Raw genomic sequence first — 20,333 nt, 5'->3', positions numbered from 1 at the left:
TATTTCCCCTGTGGCTCCCTGTTTATGGTGCACTACAAATAAATTGATCTTTGTTTAGTGCAGAAAGTTATTTTGCATGTATTTGGTGTTGGAAGATTTGGTGTTTTTCTGAAGTTCAGAGCCGGACACAGATTTTTCAGATTATTTCAACACCACATGAATGCAGCATTTCTTTATATTTGCTGAGGTGGTGATATTGGCAATAAAATTAGAGTTTTGACAGTTTTGAAAAAGATCATCAAGAATGCTCAGTTTTAAAGTGTTTATATTAATGTTCAATCCAAATTAAAGCATGTTTTCATCCAGATTCTATGTTGTTTTTTCCCCATTATGAGGTGAATTTACATTAAGCATCTGCTCCTGGTCAAATTCTGTCAAACTTTAGAACTTTTTGTGGCCAACGAGTCCAAAAAGTTATTAGGTAATGATACTGTTGAGTTTAAGTTCAACACTTTTTTTCCATTTATTTCACACAACATGACGTCAATCATGCATCACAGTTCTGATGTGCAACAACTGACAGAGCGCTCCTTTATTTTTTGGGACTAAGTTAATGAAATGAGAGTCAGATTCATGAAGTGTGTCTAAAAAAAATAAAAAATAAAAAAAATCCCTGAATAGGTTTCTGATCTGAAAATAAAAATTACCAAGACAACATGGTTTCCAAGTCCAATTCTAAGGCTTGGTCTTAAACTTAAAGTCACAAACCTTAAAGATTAAGATCCAAAAGGGTTTCAAAGTCGACAATAACCTGAAGAAACGTGCATATTTGTAATAAAGAAGAGACCACGTAGAGGAGAAATTACATTTGGAGATGAATTTACATGAATGAAAAGCAAACCACAATCCTGAAAAAAAGCAGATTGAAACATTTAGAGCATAAAATAAATGCTACAGATGCTTTAGGAAGGTGGACAAAAAAAATACCATGTGTCCCATATAGATAAATATAGATCAATATTACCACTTTAAATAATTTCTAGAAGCTTTTAACATCTCGCATAGGATAAAATTTTAAATTAAAATGTTTGTGGGTAAAAACATAACCACATTTTGGTTATTCACTCCTTTTAATTATTAAAAGATTTATTTTATTTATTTTTTTTTAAATAGACGATTTGGAGACTATATATAGGAAAAACTAAAAGAAAAGGTCGTCTGTTCATTACAGGCCTCAAATTAACAGACTCCAGGGCAGACAGAGTCCCGAAATATTCATATTTTTAGTCTTATTACTTCTGTAAACCAGGTTTGAATGTTGGCCGTGCTTTCCAGCTGCAGATTCTAACACAAATAGAAAAATAAAAGCTGCTTTGTGTTCATAACAATTTGGTCTTTTTCCTGTCCTCCTTTGACTACAGTGTGGCGACACACGATGGTGTAAACAGGTTTCCGTTTTGTGAGGGAGTGGCCTCAAAATCCACAGAAAAAGAGGAAATATTTGTAGCAGGGTGCAGATGCAACTCACAAAAAGTGATGCTACTGTTAAAATGACGATAAATGAATCTTTAACCTGAGTTATGGTCAACAACATCTCCAGCTGATACAGACTACACAACATTTTTTCATGGAGCAGACAGAAAAGTGACTTTCAGTGATTGAAAAGAGTTTAATTATTCTCTGCTGCCGTTATCTTTTTTGCAAAGGTTATTCACTGCAGACAAAGAGCCCGTACAGTCTTGGTTCTGGCGGTAACCTTTCAACACTCATACACACATTCAGACGACACGGACAGCACAATCCCTTTTCAGTCTGCTCTCACATCCTTCTCTTCCCTTCATTAGTGGAACCGAAAAGCGAGTTCGGGGCAGCATTGGGGTCAGGTGAGGTTAATGTTGATGAGAGGAAGCTCGCTGCAGTCGAGCTCCCTCTCCTTAAGGCAGTCTCTGAAAATGTATGGGTTGTGACCTGAAGTCCATGTCCACCGTCCGTTTCAGAACAGAGGAGGTCGGATCCGCCGGGGGACGGGACGCCTCCTCCCCAGCAGAGGTCAGAATGTGGTTTGTTACAATGTTTACAGGAAGGAATCCGACACTTAGAAACACAGTTTCTGCCTGCAACAGGGAATCACAGAAGCTCTTTTTCCCCCGTTTGGCTTTCTTGACTTGCTCGTTGAGCGTTACATTCTTCCAAAACGGAGTCCCCAAGTCCCGCTCTGTCTTCCGTAAGCCGACTGTGCTCCCATGATACTCCCACGTGCTCTCCTGGAGGTTCTGGCTCAGTGCGTCCGGTTCTGGGAGCAGGAGGTTGTGGCTGGAGCACTGGTGAGCCTCGGTTTAGTAGTCTGTTCTTTCTTTCCCTTCTCTGTCTGTCTTTTGCCGATATACCCTTGACCCTGCGTCCGTGTTTAGACAGTGCTGCGTGGCGTGCCATTCAGTGCGATGGCCTTGTTGCACGGGGAGCCCAGTGCTTTAGAACCACCCGGACGTTGAGCGGAAACGCCCACCTCAAATACTTCGTGGATGGCCTTCCGGAAACAGTGAAAGTTGTAGTCTATTAATCCTGAGGAGAGGGAAAAAAAAACACAATCCTTAAAGAAAATTGTCATTTTTGTGTTTTTAACATGTTCTTGTAGCATTTCTCTCATAGTAGAGGACCTATAGAGTAATTTATGATTAAAGCTGAATTTCTCAGTATTTCTTAATTCAAATCACGAAGGATCAGAAAACTGGATTCTAGAAAAAGCTCATACCAATGGCCCGCTCATACTTAGGTGTGTGAGAAATGATGAACCTTCTACGTCCAAATTGGCCTCTGGCTCAAAACTGTACCACTGGATTGATCCAATATTGCTTATTTTTGCGCTGCTAATGCTAGCTTGAGGCTATAGGCATGAAAACGCAAACAGAGCTCTTAGCAACAGGGAGGGGCCGAGGTTGCGCAGAGCCAAAAGTCCCGCCCACAACTCAGAATAGTACATCTAATAAGCTGCTGCTGCTGTCCCTAAAATGTCTTAAAAAACACAAAGGCTTTTTTTATTTTGGCTACACAATCATAATTAAAAGACATCTGGGAATGATTTTACAAAAGAAAAAAAAATACAGTTGGAGTTTGACTTTAAATAATTGAAACATTTTTAATTGTATTAGTCATTCGTGTCCCTTTGCTGGAGTGGGGCCTGTGGTTCTTGACCAGTTCCTCACCAGTTGGAAAACTGGTGTAATAAAAGACGTGGTTGTTGAGCGCTAAGGAGATGAAGGCGGAGACTGAAAAAAAATTGTGATATAGAAGTGGAACCATTGTAAAGTTATATCATTATAAAAATGATTATTTCTGTGATTAACTGCACTCTATTTTTTCAATTTTACTGGAAGATTTATAAACAGAATTTAAGTTTTCATAGTCTTCCTTGGTAACAGACACCGTGATGAAGATGTGTGTTCATTAGGGACACACATCTAGCTAAGCTTAGGGAAGCTAAACTAACATTAGTGTAACCAGAGAGCAAAATGTTTTCTGTGCATCCTTGCAACCTCAACCCTATTGGAGCAAATTTTTTGCTGAAGGGAACAACAAAACTCAGTTAACCTCAATTTTAAACTTAATTTTCTTAATTTATGTTCTCCGTCATCAGAAAAATGCCACAAGAACGTGTTAAAAACACTTTTTTTTTAAATCAAAGTGGGTCTATGATGACACAATTTATAAAAAATCAAAAGTGCAGTTTAATGAGCAGTTTTTTTAAACAGTTAAATTTGATGTAGAAAAAAAACTCATTGATGTAGAGAAAAACTCATTTCAAAGTCAGCTAACATTTTGAAATGAATTGGATTTCCTAAAAGGTTCAACTTCTCCATTAATCGTTGTGATACTCTGAGGTCTTGAGCAGGAAGAAATAGAAATCAGCTGCGTTCATGTTAAACCCGGATTCAGCGTTGATGTTGGGTAACATAATACCAGCTTGTAACATACCACGATACCAGCACAGCTTGGAAAGATCATTGTCAAATGATGACGCACATGTGGCAGCTGGACCAATCAGAGAGCCGGTTTCTGTGCAAAGCCCCGAAAGAGTCGCACAACGGCTAAATGGAGCGAATGATAGAAAAACAGATTTGATCTTTGCAGCACGGGGAGAAAAAGAAGGGAAACTCCAAGTTCCTATTGTTGGGAGGTGCTTTTAAGTGTGTTGGTCCATAACTTCCATGTCCACAAGTCTTCTGAAACTCAACAGCGTCTGAGTCGTGATGAAAAATGCCTCTCAGATGGACACTGAATCTGATTCCGTAAGGTTTTCTGAGTTTTTCCATGTTTGAGAAATGTGATAAATCTCCAATTTTCAGCTGTGAAATCACAGACCCAGTTTGGCTTTAAATGCACCATCAAGTGAGTCACATTTGTGTATTTGCCCTCTCCATTGGACTCATTCAGTTTGTCTGTAAGGAGTCCCAGATCACTCAGCCAAACCATATCTGACCGTTCTTCATGGTCGCCAATACATGACGGCGAGAACGCTCAGGCAGCAGGTCATCAAAACATTGTGGCGCTTCACCACGCAGAACCAGATCAGCGTGATGAGCTTCCAGCTCCTCTAGTGAGGACTAAACAAACGCTGATGGACACTTTGATCTGTCGTCATTCTGTGCTTCACAGTCTTTACCTTTTTCTTTTCTTTTTCAGGGTGTCTTGATCACACAGGCATAAACGCATAATCAGATTCACAGATCCATCATATATTGTGTCGGATATTGATTTTATAAAGCTTTTTTTAAAGCCTTGTTAACTATAAAAAAAATGAAAAAAATAAAACTTACTGACTATTTAAGGTAAAACAAAGCAATAAAAATGACTGCTCTAGTATAAATCTATGTCCATCTATGTTTTTCCGCTCATCCGGGACCGGGTCCTAGGGACAGAGGTCTAAGCAAATATGCCCAGACTTCCCTGTCCCTGGTCACTTCCTCCAGCTCCTCTAGGTGGTTCCTGAGGTGTTCCCATGCCAGCTGGGAGACATAGGCCATGTCCGAATTCCTTCACTACTCACCAAATAGTGCACAATAAATAGTGCATTCAAATCTACTTTTCCAAAATCGAGCGCACTAGAAATTGACCAGAAATCTTTAGCTAAAAACTAGCTTTAATTAGCGAATATAAACCACAAGGCACTGCGGTTGACCAATTTTTGAGAAAGAAAAGCATGTTTAAATATATATATTTTTAAATAAACTATTAACTTTTTAATTATCGAGACACAGTGGAGTCACAAATAGACATCGTGAAATGTTCTTATTAATTCACTTCGTGAAATCAATGACGTCATATGAGACATTAGGGGAAAAAAAAAAAAAAAGAAAGTAGTGAGAATGGTGTCTGAATTGCTTTTAAATCACATTACATCATGTTTTATCAGTTAGAGATTAGGGAGCTCATTTGGACATAGCCACAGTCTCTCCACCATGTCCTGAGTCTTCCCCGGGTCTCCGAGCAGAACACCTCCCTATCCAGACCAGATGGCTCGTCTCGATGTTGAGGAGCGGCTCCCCTTGGGGTGACCGGACTTCTCACCCCATCTCTAAACGAGCGCCAGCCACCCTACTCATTTTGATGACTCCAATCTATTCATTCCATAATGTCATCAGATATTTGAGCATCCTTAACCTTTTACATTCATAGACCTTTGACAGTCTGTGATGTACTGTACTTTACACTGACGTGGAACAACAGTAAAGAGTTACAAATCAGCGCACGTGCAGCTGTTCTTAATGCCGGACTGACGTCCTGGATCAGACTCACCTTTGCGCTCGAAGCTCTCCTCTCGTAGGATGCAGACGAGGGCCAGGAACTTGGTGACCTCTTTGAGGTACAGCACAGTGGTGTTGTTGAGCTTGATAATAGCCATGGACTCTTTGTCGTAGGCGCTGCCGCTCCCATCCTCCCTTAAACTAAACCCCCACAACACACATAAAAAAAGGGAAATAAATGATTGCTTGTTTAAGACGTCATTAATTATACATTAATCAAGTTTTGCTTCAGTGACGAGGCACTGATGAGATCCGCAGCATGTCCTGGAGGCTCATTTCAAATGTGGAAATGCAAATGTGGACAGAAAACAAATTCTAAAATCGTCTTCACAGACTTCTGAACTGGAGCTTCACTCTGCATGAAGGCAGGAGAAAGTCTCTCCAGACGAACAGGCTCACCCGTAGATGCAGGACACGTCGATGACCACATCGATCATGTCGCAGCACAGCTCGTACGACTGCATGTCCACTGGAGAGCTGTCTGTGGCGATGTAGATCTTACTGGTCACGTCAAAGAGAAAAGCCTTCTCGATTCCTGAATTCTGTCAGAGATGAGGAGAACACCAAAAGGAACAAAAAAAATGTCAGCAGAGATTAAAAAAATGTCATTGAGAATGAGAATATGAATATATAATGTATTTATATTTTTTCTAAGACTTTAACGAGTATAAAATCCTCCTCTTAACTGCTATAGTAACGTGTCGATGAAGCTTCTCATTTTCAAAGTAAAGCTTTTAAATATTTTTTGTAAGTTGAAAAAAAAAAGAGACTGATATTAATTTGACTGAAAAAAGGTGTTAAAAAACACATTTGCTTTCAATATAGTCACAATTTCAAATTGCCACCTATGTAACGAGTCAGAGTATTGTTTTATTTTGTAATTAATTTAAAAAAATGTAATCAAGAAACTTGCATTAGTCAAGAAATACATTCTGAAATTAATTAAACTACAATTATTTATTTTAAAAATCTCAAAACTATCCATTCGATGTCTAAGATTACTTAGAGAAGTTCTTTCTTGATTACTTTAATCTTCCGAGTTCTGTATTCAACCTATCTAGTTATAGATGAAAACGGAAACTTTTTTGCCCATATTTTTGCCATTAGTTCTGTAAAAAAGAGAATGAGGGTTTTAACCTTCTTTATTGTTCAATTACCTCTTAGTATGTACATGGTTTACAGTGATTGTTACACCGATCAGACTGTTTGTGAGGAGAAACAGGGAGAGGAGTCTTGAAGTTCCGTCTACTCACAGAAATGAAGATATTGAGGAGGTTCTCTAGCGTGGGGAGCTGTGGGATGAGCTTCTGCACCACTTTGCTGAAGGCTTCAAAGATGGAGTGGTCATAAATACTCGTCAAGTAAAAGCTGTACGGGATGGAGAAAAAGGAAGTAAAATCAGCTAAATCTGATGAGAAACTTCCTCTAAAAAAACCACATTATCACTAATGGGATCAGAAAACCACGAGCTGCTGTTAACTTTAAAACTTACATGCGACTTGTTCTCAATTAGGTTCACAGCAACTAAAATTTTAACTTTATTCATTCCGATAAAACGAACCAAAAAAAAAATAGACATGATGATGAATTTTCTGTTGAAGTTTCCTTTTCTTCTGGAGTCCAAACAACAACCAGAGCTCGGTCATTTAAATCCCTCCAGTGTTCATTAGCGAGCTCAGGAGACATTTCACAGGAAGACTGAGACAAAACGAGAATGTACAGAAGACGGGGCGGATTCTAGGAAACTTTCAAAAGAGATGAGGCTTCATTTCATCCCAGACTTCATGGAACATATGTCCAGTCGATGTAATGATTCTGTTCTGCTCTGGGAGCAATAACTCATTTTTAAAGTGACTAAAACACTTCATTGTTTTTGTTCATTCACCGTTTGTGACATCCATGTCAACACATGTACTATAGGTCAGTTTTTACTTATTTAAGCAGAGTTCCATGAGGAAGTAACCAGTGTCTGTGTGAATTAAACTGCGTGTTTGAAAGCTGGGTGCAGCTCCATCCGCATGTATGGACTCAAAGAGGAATCAAACAACATTTTAGGATACATTTGTTTAAGTTTTCTCTCTTTTTTAAGCATTTTTGCATGGGACACCTGTTTGTTTATAAAACTTGATCTAAAAAAATCTAAATGAATGAATAAATATATACATAAATGCTTTTTTACAGGAGGCAAACATTTCTCTAACACAACTTTAGTGTTTCTGTGTGAGAAAAAAAGCTGACTTTTAAAAGATGAGTCATTAGAAATTGACAAAAACATTTTCTGAAAAGTTTCTACTTGCTTTTATAAGATAAACAATTGAACAAACGGCTTCTGCTGCACTGGTTTCCATTTAAGAGCTTTAAAACACATTCATAAATTCTTTTAACATTTGAAAGAAGGGAAACTTAAATAACTTCAAAGAACAACTGTAAGAGACTTGTGGTGACTATTTTTATCTGATCATTTTTAATAATTTGAAAATGTTGATGAGTTTAAGAACAAAGGTGGATCTCTTGTGTTTAATACGGCCACATTTTTAGGGGAAGCATGTTCTAACAATGACTCATCAGAAATTGTTGCTCAATCAGTTTTTCATTCATTTCTGCTTTGTGGCCACAAATATCTGATGTTTAGGTCACTTCAAGAGGTGCGGTCTCTCAAGTTGTTTTTCGACAGAAGTCTCAGGATTGGTCTCCGTTTTTCATGCTACTGGTAGCAAATAAGACCACAAAACATGGATGCAGAAAAGAGGATGACACGGGAGTGGATATTGACTAATTTACCAAACTTCTCCTTCCATAAACCCACACTTACTGACATTAAAGTGTCTAAAGCAGTCACACCAGTTTCTAGATTAAGAGCCTATCGAGGCTTTAATCTCACTTCTATTGTGTGTTCTTACTTTCATAGAAAGAATAGTAAATAAGCTCCACCATCTCTCTAAAGTCTAAAGCACTGTCACAGCAAAGAGAGCGGAGAAAAGCCGGTGGGATTTCATTTAAAGCCATTCCCTCATGTTGTACTAGTTTACAGGATTAGAAGTCATTCTTGTTGATGTATTTGGAGGTTTGAAGGGAAACAAGAAACTAGAGAAACAAGAGATTTGAAGTCAGCGATCACATGATTGAAAATCGGAATCAGATGTGGCTTTCCCATCAGGGATCACAGTTATTTTCTGACTATTTTGATCAACACTACATTTTTCACACTTATGATGTCAAATAGATGCCTTACTAAAGTCTACACACCATTAATGAATTGCAAAATTTTATTCCAGTAAATCACAGGAGAATACGGTACTAGTTTGGGCAGGAGGCGCACAAACACAGTTCACTAAAATCTATTCAGATTTCTGGGCTCAATTACTCTTTTAATAAATGCTTAAAATGGAGTAAAGTGTCACTTAAGTTTGTCTTTATCCAAACCTTCAAAGGTGTTTAAAATATATATACACATTTTATTTTTTTAAATAAAAAATGAACGGAGAACCGGCAGCGAGACAGGGCCAAGGGACCGTCTTCAAAGTGCAAGTTCGGAGAAAAGTAACAAAGAAGTTTAAAAACTGAAACTAATAAAAATTTTACATTGATAAGAATTAGTCATGAATACTTATCATATTCAAGCTATAATAGCTTTGGAAGAAGCACTATTTTAATTTTTAATAGAGATATTGATCACATCTGATCAAAAATGTTCAATAGTTCTGAATATTCTAAAGCTACAGTCACCAAATCTTCTTATATGAATAATTAGAACATATTTTTAGTATTTGATAGTTTTTATAACTGATACTTATAACACATTTGCTTGATTGTTATAATTTATTAAATGTGTTCACTTTATAAAAATGTGTTATAAAAGTTTCGGATCAGGGCCAAAACAAACCTGATCTGATATTTGAAAGTGATTTTGATCAAAATCAAACAAACACAGCAAAGACAGAGAATAAAGAGTCTTTCTCAGCCTCTTACCTGAGATGTAGCTTCTCCAAACTGGCATCAGCCAGATCGTCGTTGGCTCTCTGATGGATGTCTCTCTGCGTTTCGATCTTGTGGTCGTCCGACAGGCCGTCCACCTTGTGGATGAACACCTCAAAGTTGATTTCCGGGTTGACTCTGTAGGCCCGCGACACAGTGAGGTGGAGCCTTCCCAGAGCTTCCACGTAATCATCCTGCAGTAGCAGAGGTCAAATCAAAATGTGAGGGGGAAAAATGTGTGAAAGTTGCATTTCCTTAATATCAAGATTCAAATGTAAAGTCTCTTTTTCTCTGTAACTGTAGCAAGTAAATGTACAAAAAAATGTTTGAAGTTCTGCTATTAAAGGCTGTCACACTGATACTATGTACAAATTACATGGATGAAAATTGGTGGTACGTGAATATACATGGAATAATTGAGTGTGATTATTGTTCTGTTTATATGCAAATCGTTAGTGATTCTTGCATCAATGACGTAATTTTTATGTGAGACGCGCGCCGTATACACGATATAAAAGTTATACATCGGTGGCACGAACATTAAAAGTTCAAGGAAATTAGTCAAAAAAGAAAAACTGTAAAAATCCTAAATTAGCCAAAATAACTAGCGTTTAGCTGAAATTTAGCTAAACTCAAAATTAGCCCAAAAAAAAGAAAAATTCCTAAATTAGCCAAAATAGCTCGCATGTAGCTAAAATATATAGGCTAAACTCCAGATTAGCCAAACAAATTTAAAAAAAAATCAGAAATTAGCCAAAACAGTTAGCATACAGCTGAAATTTAGCTAAACTCAAAATTAGTCAAAAAAAAATCCTAAATTAGCCAAAATAGCTAGCATGTAGCTAAAATATGTAGGCTAAACTCCAGATTAGCCAAAAATAAATAAATAAATAAATCAGAAATTAGCCAAAATAGTTTGCATACAGCTGAAATACTAGCTAAACTCCAAATTAGAACCCCCAAAAAACAAAAACAAAAAATCCTAAATTAGCCAAACTAGCTTGCATGTAGCTGAAATATTAGCTAAACTCCAAATTAGCCACAAAAAAGAAAAAAATCCTAAATTAGCAAAAATAGCTAGCATTACACCATTATAACTTTCAACTTTACTACACTCTGATTTCATATAATATAAAGTAACGACTAATCGACTATTAAATTAGTCATCGACTATTTTAATAGTCGATTAGTTGACTAATCTTGGCGGCCCTAAACCCAATAGGTGATATTTTTAAAGTGCTTCAGCTGAGGTTACGTCTCTGTCTTACCTGAGCGTCGATGACAAATATTAAAGCCCCAGTTCCTCGAAAGATCATCTCGTAGTCGAAGGTGGGGTCAAAGAAGTCCACCTGACCGGGGAAGTCCCAGATCTGGAAGTTGACAAAAGAGCTGCTGGAGATGTCGTCCTTGTAGATCTTGTTGGTGCTCTCCAGAAACAAGGTCTCATTGGGGGACATTTTATGGAAAACCACCTGAAATGAGAATTAGTCCTGATGATTCCAAAGAAAACAGTCGACATAAGAAATGTGGATTCTATATACTTAAAAAGAACATATTTCACAATAAAAAGAAAACAGCATTCCAGCAAATTATGAAAGCAAAAATATGAATCTCCTAAAGGAAGAACAAGTGTTTGAAACACCTAAGATTTATATTTTGATTTATATTTTTATCTGCAGTCCAAAGGTTGAAGTCAAGCAATGAAAAGTAAACTTACAGAATATTGATTGTACTCCCTGAGTAACAAGGAGTCACCCGTAAAAACATGAATATTCTGCTTTATACAACCAGTACAGTTTTCCTTTGAAATAAATAATGTTCTAGATTTGTTTGTGCACTAGACTAATTTTTCCCTTTGTTTTCTGCAATATTTTTTAATTTTAAGGATGTCTACAGATGGGATGTTTAAACCTTACGCAATAAAAAAGAAAAGAAAAAAACCTTCTAATTGTGATAAAGTTAATAGTGTCTGAAGTATTCAGAATTTTTTTTATTTTTTATTTTTTTTTATCATCAGACGGAACGTCTCCGTCGAACATGTCAGATATGATTTAAATCGAGTGTCTGTTAACAAAATAATCATAAAAAAGTTAAAAATGCTTTTAAGAAAATAATTTATAGTACCAATATATTTGCTAAAATTTTAAAACCAGTCAAATCTTTCCCCTATCCTCCCATCTTAAGGGTTCCTCAAAAAGATTTTTTAAATAATGTCCCCTATGAATCAGTAAATTGTAAAGAAAGTTTCAAATGGGCTTTTCTTCCTCGTGTATGTCAGAGCCATATCATCCATATGTCACATGTTTAGCAGAAGGTGAAAGAGCAAAACGCTGCAGATGCATTAATCTGACCCGTCAGCCGACTCAACACTTTCAACATTCAGTTAAACTATACAGCAGCTAAAAAACAAATTGTATTGGAGATCGTTTTAATCAGGTTTTTGATAATAGAACGCTGGGAAATAACAGACGATGGTAGAAGAATGCTTGTTATTTTAAAGTGCTGTGCAAGCTACAAAGATCACAGGTCAACGAACTAACACAAAGCTAAATCACATGGTTCTCAGCCCAAACTGCAGGTTTATTGGAAGAACACAGACTGGAAAATGTAGAGACACAAGAAAAAGAGCTGGAAATGTTCCTTTAGAAATGTGGATTTTAGTTTTTTAACAAGAACGTCAGCATAAAAAAAGAATATAGAAAGAACAAAAGCATTAAGTGAAACAAAATGGACATATATAAAGAAATATATAAAAAAAATTAGGATTTTTTAAGTCCAACTCCAATTTCAAAAGCATCCCAAGTGGTCTTTCAATTATGATTAAGCAGTTTTTAGTCAAAATTTAAAAAAAACATGTCGTTTTTAGGGCTGCCACGATTATTCGACTAATTGACTAAAATAGTCAATTAGCCGTTACTTCATTATATATGGAGTCAGAGTGTAGTAGAGTTGAATAAAGTTGTGAGCCATAAGCACTAAAAAAAACACTTTTTTTTAATTTGAGCTGATGATACCAAAACTTTATCTTTAATGACAAATAGTTCATTTGTTTTAGATGTCAACTTCATTTTATTTAACCCTTGAACAGTTGAGGCGTCGTTTGTGACGCTTAAGAACAAAATCTTTAACATGCGGTAACTTTTCAACCGTTAACACGATCAACGTAATTCCAGTAGATTCTGAAGGAGAAAAGCGCTTTTCTCCTTCAGAATCTACTGGAATTTACGTTAATCCTGTTGAAGAGTTACTGTATATCTAAGAACAGAAACACTGGAGCTCCGGTGTTAAAGGGTTAATCTTGTTTTAATACTAGAAACTAATGAAGGACACAGGCTGCACGATTTATTATGAGTCTAATAAACTATCATTCATATTGTCTTTAATTTTAGTTATTTTAAGGCTAATAATGGTTAAAATGTGTTCTTTACATCCACTTTGCACATGACCCGATTAGTCGACTAATCGGAAAAAATAATCAGCTATTAGTCAGCTACTAAAATTATTGTTTGTGGCAGTCCTAGTTGTTTTCTATGAAAGTTTCAGCGGAGTGGCAAGAGTTTATTACAATTCACCTCTGAATTGTGAACAGGGCTTTTGGTGCGGAGTAAGCATTCCCTCATTTCCCATCATCCCTTTGTTTGCAATCTCTCTCCCGCTAGCTTACAGTCCCTCACACCCCCAAGCTAATATTACCAGTGCAATAAAAAGAGTTTTGAGCCAAAACTAAGAAATAAATGGATCTATTTGCAAGTGCATGTCAATTGTATGTCCTACGTCACACCTACAAGCTGTTTCCAACAAAATTTTCTCATCTGCTCCTGATTCACAACGATTTGATTGAAAGAATACTAATAAATCACATTTAAAGATTAATTTTCTTTATATATCATCAGGAAACGCTACAAGAACATGCTAAAAACAGGGTTTTCATTAGAGTTTAGGCAACATGGTGCAGGAACATCAAGTGCAGACTGTCATCACTCTATGGAGACAACGAGGCTGCCTGCTAGCAGCACTGATTTCCACCCAAACGCTGACTACACTGAAAGGTGCGGTCAGTTAGTGTCACGTGCAAACCCACAGATCACTCCTTCCGAGTCTTAAGACTTTGGTGGGGGGAAAAATGAGGCCAAGCTAATGAGCAAAGTATCAATACATTTGTGCTTAGCGTCTCTGTCCACTTTGTTAATAATTAACGGCTAATGCTAAAGGCTAATTAGCCGAAAGCTTCGTTAAAATTGCTTTTCTTGAACGCAGCGGTGCGTGTTGACTGATAGCAATCACATGCAACATGGAAAACAAACTCGGCTGCTATTTTAGCTAACTTGGGTTCACATAGGAGAGGATGCTCTCCAAAAGCTAACACTTCATAATAAATCATACAATTCTTACCTTCTGGATTGATGACTTGCCGCTTCGTCTCAAACCCATGAGCAGGATTCTAGGTTTGCTATCGGAAGACGTCGGGCTATCCTCGATTTCTGCCTCCTCCTCACCATAACCAAAATCTTTGGGGAACGAGTCCGCCACCCCATAGCTGTCAGGCAGCTGTTCCACCTCGTACTGAATCGACATTTTGACCCAACGTCACGAGCTTCCCCTATTCCCCCCTAAGTTGACACTCCCTGGCTCTGTGTTTGTGCCAGACAATGGGTAACTTACGTTTAAAAATGACTAGTTTTACAAAAAAAATAGTCAAGCGACTCGGAAACACGAACGACCCCGCATATTATCTGAGGATTTCCTCTAGCTAAATAAAAAAAGAGGAAAAAAAGCCATCCTGTGCCCCGCCTCTTTCTTCTTATTGGTTGTTGTGTTATATCTCAAAGGATGATTGGCCAAACAGCCTGTCCATCTTTTGCGGTTCGTCCCTGTCACCTGACTTGTATTCTTGTTCTTGTGAACTAAGTCATACGAGAAATACGAAAAATATTAACATTAAAATAAACTGAAGTTTGTTTGTTTTTTGTGCAAAAAAATGATTTGAGTAGTTAAAATGAAAATACGGTGTTTAATAAATTACGAACAAAACAGAAGTTACGACAGTTACGATAGGAAGCGATTTCACCAGCAGATGGCGTAGGGAGGAAGAAAGCTAAACAAAACTGATACTTTAGGGTTACACGAAATTTTGACAAAAATCACTTTGTAAATGTGATTTATTCATTCAAACCATATAAATAAATTTTACATTTCAAATAAGTATAGCCACAAGTCTGAAGACCACATTAAAAAATATGTTTGCGCTGCTAATCCCTGTATTTACAATCCTTCTCTGACGTGCATAGTGGCATTTACAGGGGACCTTGAAGGCAGCATCTCTCCACAGACAGAGCGGTTGAAAAGCGTCAAAACGAAAGTTAACCTCGTCGACTCCTAATAGCTCGGTTCCGTAACATTGAAGGAAACTTTAGCAACTTTAAGACATTATAGTCATGGCGCATTACAGAGTAAGTGTTCTTTTACAAGCCTCGTTATTTTTTAAACAATTATAAGTTAGAAGTTTATGTTAGCAAACCGAGAGACTGCAAATAAGCGCTACTGTTTTGATTGATTTTCGTGCAGGTAAAGCGTAGTTTACAAATCAACAGAACTTTGAAACAACACTTATTATAGAAAATATATAGACTGCAGGCTAAATGTTCATATTAACTCTATGTAATGTCACCCACAGGCCTCAGACTCAAAAAGAGAACAGTTTCGGAGATATTTGGAGAGAGCCGGTGTTGTTGACAGCCTCACAAGTGGTAGGACTTTTTTATTTTATTTTTATTTTATATAAAAAAAAATAATAAAATAAAATAAATGTGACTGGGATTAAACAAAGAAAGTTGTGATTTTTTTTCTTTTTGTAAATTTAATTCGTTGCCTCTTCTATATGTTTAGCATCTGCACCCACACCTGAATCCAATTAATTATCAGGCAGGACCTGAGGATTCAGCTGACCTAATTTTAGTCAAGATTATTGGAACCAAAAGAAAAAAAAAAAAGAAATGTGCAAAACTCTAGAAGTAATTAATACTTTATGTTCCAAATTGTTGTTGTGTCAAAATCATCTTTAAAGGATAAAGTCCTTCTTAGTGATGCTTAGGGTATTTTTATTTAATTATAATCAATAATTTTATAATGATATTGTGTAAAACTACCTGATTAAATGATTAATCTGAAGAAAAAAAATCATAATGGAGTCCAGATTTTTTTAAATTAATTTAAATGTTATGAAAACTGATACCAAGTGTTACCGATAAGCTCTTTTTTTATTATTATTTTGAATGCACTATTATTTATAATCTCAATGTCTAAAAAATATCTGTTTTACAGTTTTGGTGTCCCTATATGAGAAGCCGGAGAAGCCCAATAATGCCCTGGAGTATCCTTCTGATCACATGACTCTGTTTTGTGGAGGATCATACTAGTCTCCTGCTCTAACCTACCACTTTGTACACACCTTTACGAGGGAGAATTTTCTTGAACAAACCCCTCTCAGGTTTGTTAAGCAGAACCTTGGTGCCGTGGGTCAGACCTCAGACGATGTCGAGGCCCTGCAGCAGGAGGTGATCGACCTGAGGCAGAGGTGTGCACGTCTGGCAGAGGAAAACAAAGAGCTGAAAGCGAAGGTAAGTTTTATTTTCTGTTTTTAAATGATTTTATTTATCAAATTGAATGAGAGGATTCATTCCAATAAGAAAGGACTTCTGATTTTCCTAATCACAGCCCACATGGGGGTGCTCTCTCCCAACAAAGATAGAGTTGATTCAAATTAAAGTTCTTCACCTTTATTTTAATGAACCGGTTTGATAACAATTAAATCTGTAAATACTATGATTGATAGTGGCATTGATTGCAATCAATTTTAAGTATTTTACTAAAACATGGAATATTTTGTTTAAGGTGCTCAAATTTTTACTGTACATTTTTCTTCTTCATCTTTCAGCTTCAGCAGTATGAGCCTTCATCAGAAGATGGAAGCACAGCTAACTAGATGAAACCCACTTAAGTTTCAGACACTTGTTTTGTTAAAACTGCTTTTACTTTTACTTTGAAAACAGAAAAAAACAAAGTGAAAGTTTGAGTGTTGTTTTTGTAAATCTTCAGTTATATTATAACTTATACTTTTTGTTTATTTATATTTTTATTTTGTTTAAATCCACTTAAAGGGAAAGAAATAAATGCTGCCAAAAGCCAATGTTAGAAGAAACTACTTGTGCTGGGTTTTTTTCTCACAATGTCTCAGACTAATTCATTTAGTTATCTATTAGAATACACAATTGTAAAAAAACAAAATAAAGCACAGTCTCATCTTTGATCCTTATCCTTTTCACTGGAACCCTTGATATGGGTTTTAATGTCTCTTTCTTTGGTTTCTTAAATCTACCCACCAGAAGCAAAAAACAAAAGTTCTATAAATTTGAGTTTCTTTTACAAAATCTGAGAATAAAACAGCAACTGTTGGTTAGGAAACTGCTACTGTTTGAACTCCTCATAGATATGCTCAGAAATGTGATGAGTCTATGCAAGTTTTTTTTTTTTTCACCCATAATTCAAAGTGACATTCAATTCTCAATTAACAATTCATGCTTGCAATTTGAAAATGCATTTCACAATGTTAAAATCGCTATTCAATTCATTGTTTGCTTTAAATTCCTGCTAAAATGTGATTGCATTTGATTTATAATGCATTTACATTTATAATTTAATATAACTTGGAAATATGGGTGAAAAACCACTGAAGAAGAGGCAAAACACCTGTTATCAGTGTGATAGTACATTCCAAAGTAGACGTGCACTCGTAGCATTAGCTGTAACCTGTGACACAGTTTACATTTGTCTCACTATCTAAAAATGGCTTCAATTATACCTATTATGATTAAAACTGCTAATGTTTTACAATTTAAAACAAATAATTTTGAAAAAGTCAAAATTGAAGAAAAAAAACTAAACAGTTTTTAGATCTGCAGGTCTGTGTCTCTTCTGCTGCTCGTGTCACTTGCCGCTGATGTTTTGCCGTTTGAGGACGGCAGTGATGAGACGCATCCTGATCTTGTGCTGCAGTCGTCGAGCGATCCACCGGTTGGTTGTGAACTTATTTTCTCACAGGGAGTTTCTCTGCTAGCTTTGGTGCCTCCATGTGACCCCGTGTCAGAACGTTTAATCTCAAATGTAGGAGCACAATTGAACGAGTCCAGCTCCTCCTTTGGCCTCCTCGGTGACCTCATATGCAGAGAGGGGAGAGAAGAAGCATGAGCTGCTCTCTGAAGACATTTGGGAGGCTGTTTGTTCTTCCTTTGACCGTTTTTATCTCTGGAGTCGTGGAGGTAAAAGCCTTCAGACTTCTCTTTGGAATTAATATGAAAGTTGGAGAAGGATGAGCGAGCCTCTGCAGAGGTTGATTGGCTGCAGCATCCTTGAGTGGGAAGCTGAGGAGGTAGAAACGAGGTTTTCCTAAGTTCTGGGTAACTTTGTTTTCTCTCTATGAGCTCTAGGTGGTTCTGCTCAGACTGAATTCTTCGTTTATGAGATTCCCTGCTGCAAATTGGTGTAACTTTATCCCTTTGGGCTTCAAAATCCTCAAGTTCTTGAACATTTTTTCCTTTTTTAGCACAGAAGTCCAGAGTGACCTTCCTAATCATTTTGTAGCACAGATACATGACCTCTAAAATGCTCAGAGAGAAGGATAGAGCAGCAATGCTTTGCATGAACACCATGAAGACGGTCTTCTCTGTTGGTCTGGAGATGTAGCAGTCAACAGCATTGGGGCATGGATCCCAGTCACACTTGTAGAGTGGGCTGAGTTGGAATCCATAAATGAGGTATTGACCCGCCATGAACGCCACTTCAACAACAGAGCGGACGACGATGTGAGCCACGTAAGTGCGGAGCAGCGCGCCTCTCAGAGGAGCTTTGTTAACCTTCCTCTGATCGAGGTGTTTCATTTCTCTCCTGGCAAGATCCACATCTACCAACTCCAGATCCTTCCACAGCAGAGCTCTCTTCTTCTGCCTCTGCTTTTCCAACGTTCGCAACCGGTAGACGGCATGGCCCATGTAAACCAAAGAGGGCGAGGACACAAAGATGACCTGCAGCACCCAGTAGCGGATGAGGGAGATGGGGAAAGCGCGGTCGTAGCAGACGTTCCTGCAGCCGGGTTGGGCAGTGTTGCAAACAAAGTCCTCCTGCTCATCCATCCATGCATCCTCTGCTGCCACCCCCAGCACCAGCATGCGGAAGATGAACAGAATGGAGAGCCAGATTTTACCCACCACTGTGGAATGGATGTGGACCTCCTCCAGAACTCCTCCAAGGAAGTTCCAGTTCCCCATCTTTACTCTGCCATCGTGACTGATGGAGATGAATGAGAAGAAGAAGACTTAATTACAACTCAAGAACCATTTTATTGAGAAAATAATAGCAAAAATGTTGTTTGCTAGTAGAATAAAAATATAAGATTGTTTTTTTCTTAAGTGGTAAATTTGATTACCGTGCAGCAGCGTGGACGGACTGCCGATGCTGACGCAACCCCCCTCTGGTCATGCAGTCGTGAAACGATCACCACAAAGTTTTAAAAATCGTTCACTTCCTCCACAAGTGTCGACTCATTACAAAAACTTGCGTGACCCGTCCAGTCTCAAGCACAAGAGACAAATGGGCTTTTGCTGGACATCATCCAACACTAACCATCAGAGTGGATCAATACTAGCAGCCGTTTTCACATCATATAGTTTAGCTGTTGTCAGACGTCCCAGCAGCTCCATGATGGGAAGCAGCTGAATGAACTGGCTGGACTGATTGAGCGATATTTACATGCATTAAATGTTGTGCAAAAACTGCTTTATTTAAATGGAATTGAGTTGATTTGGATTATTATTTGAAGGTTTACATATTTTCAACAAAATGTGTTTTAACAATATTTCAAAAAACATTCTGATTAATTTATTCTTATTTCCAAAAAATGTATGAAAATATGACATTAACCTAGTTTTAGGCATGAAATTCAAACTTCTTTTTTGAAAAATACATTTCATAAAGATATTTTATTTTGGAAAACAAATGTGTTGCTTTTTACAATATATTTGTCCAAAGGGGAATCTTAGGACCCCCTAAAGGGACACTGAAAAAAAAAATTAAATACCCGTAATAACTAGTGCACACCAGCTGCAGTTGGTTGCACACCAGCCACTATTGGTTGTGCACCAGCTACTGTTGGGTGCTCACCACCTACAGCTGGTTGCGTACCAGCTTGTATCGGTTTCGCACCAGCTTCTATTGGTTGCCCACCAGCTACTGTTGGGTGCACACCAGCTGCAGTTGGTTGCACACCAGATTCTATCAGTTGCGCACCACCTACTGTTGGGTGCTCACCAGTCGATTGCGCAACAACTACAGTTGGGTGCTCACCAGCTGCAGTTGGTTGTGCACCAGCTAGTGTCGGGTGCTCACCAGCTAAAGTTGGTTGCAAACCAGCTTCTATTGGTTGCGCAGCAGGTTCTATTGGTTTCGCACCAGCTACTATTGGTTGCATGCCAGCTACTATTGGTTGCGCACCAGCTACTATTGGTTTCGCACCAGCTACAATTGGTTGCGTACCAGCTTCTATTGGTTTCGCACCAGCTACTATTG

At 37.6% G+C, this 20,333-nt stretch overlaps 3 protein-coding genes across 3 annotated transcripts; 1 reads left to right on the top strand and 2 right to left on the bottom strand.

Annotated features, from left to right (window-relative positions):
• Positions 1-1,491: 1,491 nt before the first annotated feature.
• On the bottom strand, positions 1,492-14,662 carry rragca (Ras-related GTP binding Ca). The gene is made up of 7 exons (XM_024267576.2): positions 14,109-14,662; positions 10,985-11,188; positions 9,711-9,910; positions 6,995-7,109; positions 6,141-6,283; positions 5,734-5,882; positions 1,492-2,502 (listed from the first exon to the last, which is right to left on the bottom strand). Exons 1-7 carry the CDS (start codon positions 14,289-14,291, stop codon positions 2,348-2,350), a joined length of 1,149 nt encoding a protein of 382 aa, XP_024123344.1. The 5' UTR covers positions 14,292-14,662; the 3' UTR covers positions 1,492-2,347.
• Positions 14,663-14,996: 334 nt separating this feature from the next.
• On the top strand, positions 14,997-16,914 carry LOC112143534 (c-Myc-binding protein). Its single transcript, XM_024267577.2, has 5 exons — positions 14,997-15,166; positions 15,391-15,463; positions 16,038-16,086; positions 16,204-16,333; positions 16,651-16,914. Exons 1-5 carry the CDS (start codon positions 15,152-15,154, stop codon positions 16,696-16,698), a joined length of 315 nt encoding a protein of 104 aa, XP_024123345.1. The 5' UTR covers positions 14,997-15,151; the 3' UTR covers positions 16,699-16,914.
• A 146-nt stretch (positions 16,915-17,060) lies between these two features.
• Positions 17,061-19,831, bottom strand: gja9a (gap junction protein alpha 9a). The gene has a single exon (XM_036215831.1). The coding sequence runs from the start codon at positions 19,034-19,036 to the stop codon at positions 17,663-17,665; it is 1,374 nt and encodes a 457-aa protein (XP_036071724.1). The 5' UTR covers positions 19,037-19,831; the 3' UTR covers positions 17,061-17,662.
• Between the last annotated feature and the right edge of the window lie 502 nt (positions 19,832-20,333).

The sequence above is a fragment of the Oryzias melastigma genome, linkage group LG16 (assembly GCF_002922805.2).
Source record: "Oryzias melastigma strain HK-1 linkage group LG16, ASM292280v2, whole genome shotgun sequence".
Classification (NCBI taxonomy): Eukaryota; Metazoa; Chordata; class Actinopteri; order Beloniformes; family Adrianichthyidae; genus Oryzias; species Oryzias melastigma.
The sequence above is the reverse complement of the archived record's forward strand: the minus strand, read 5'-3'. Positions and strand labels throughout refer to the sequence as shown.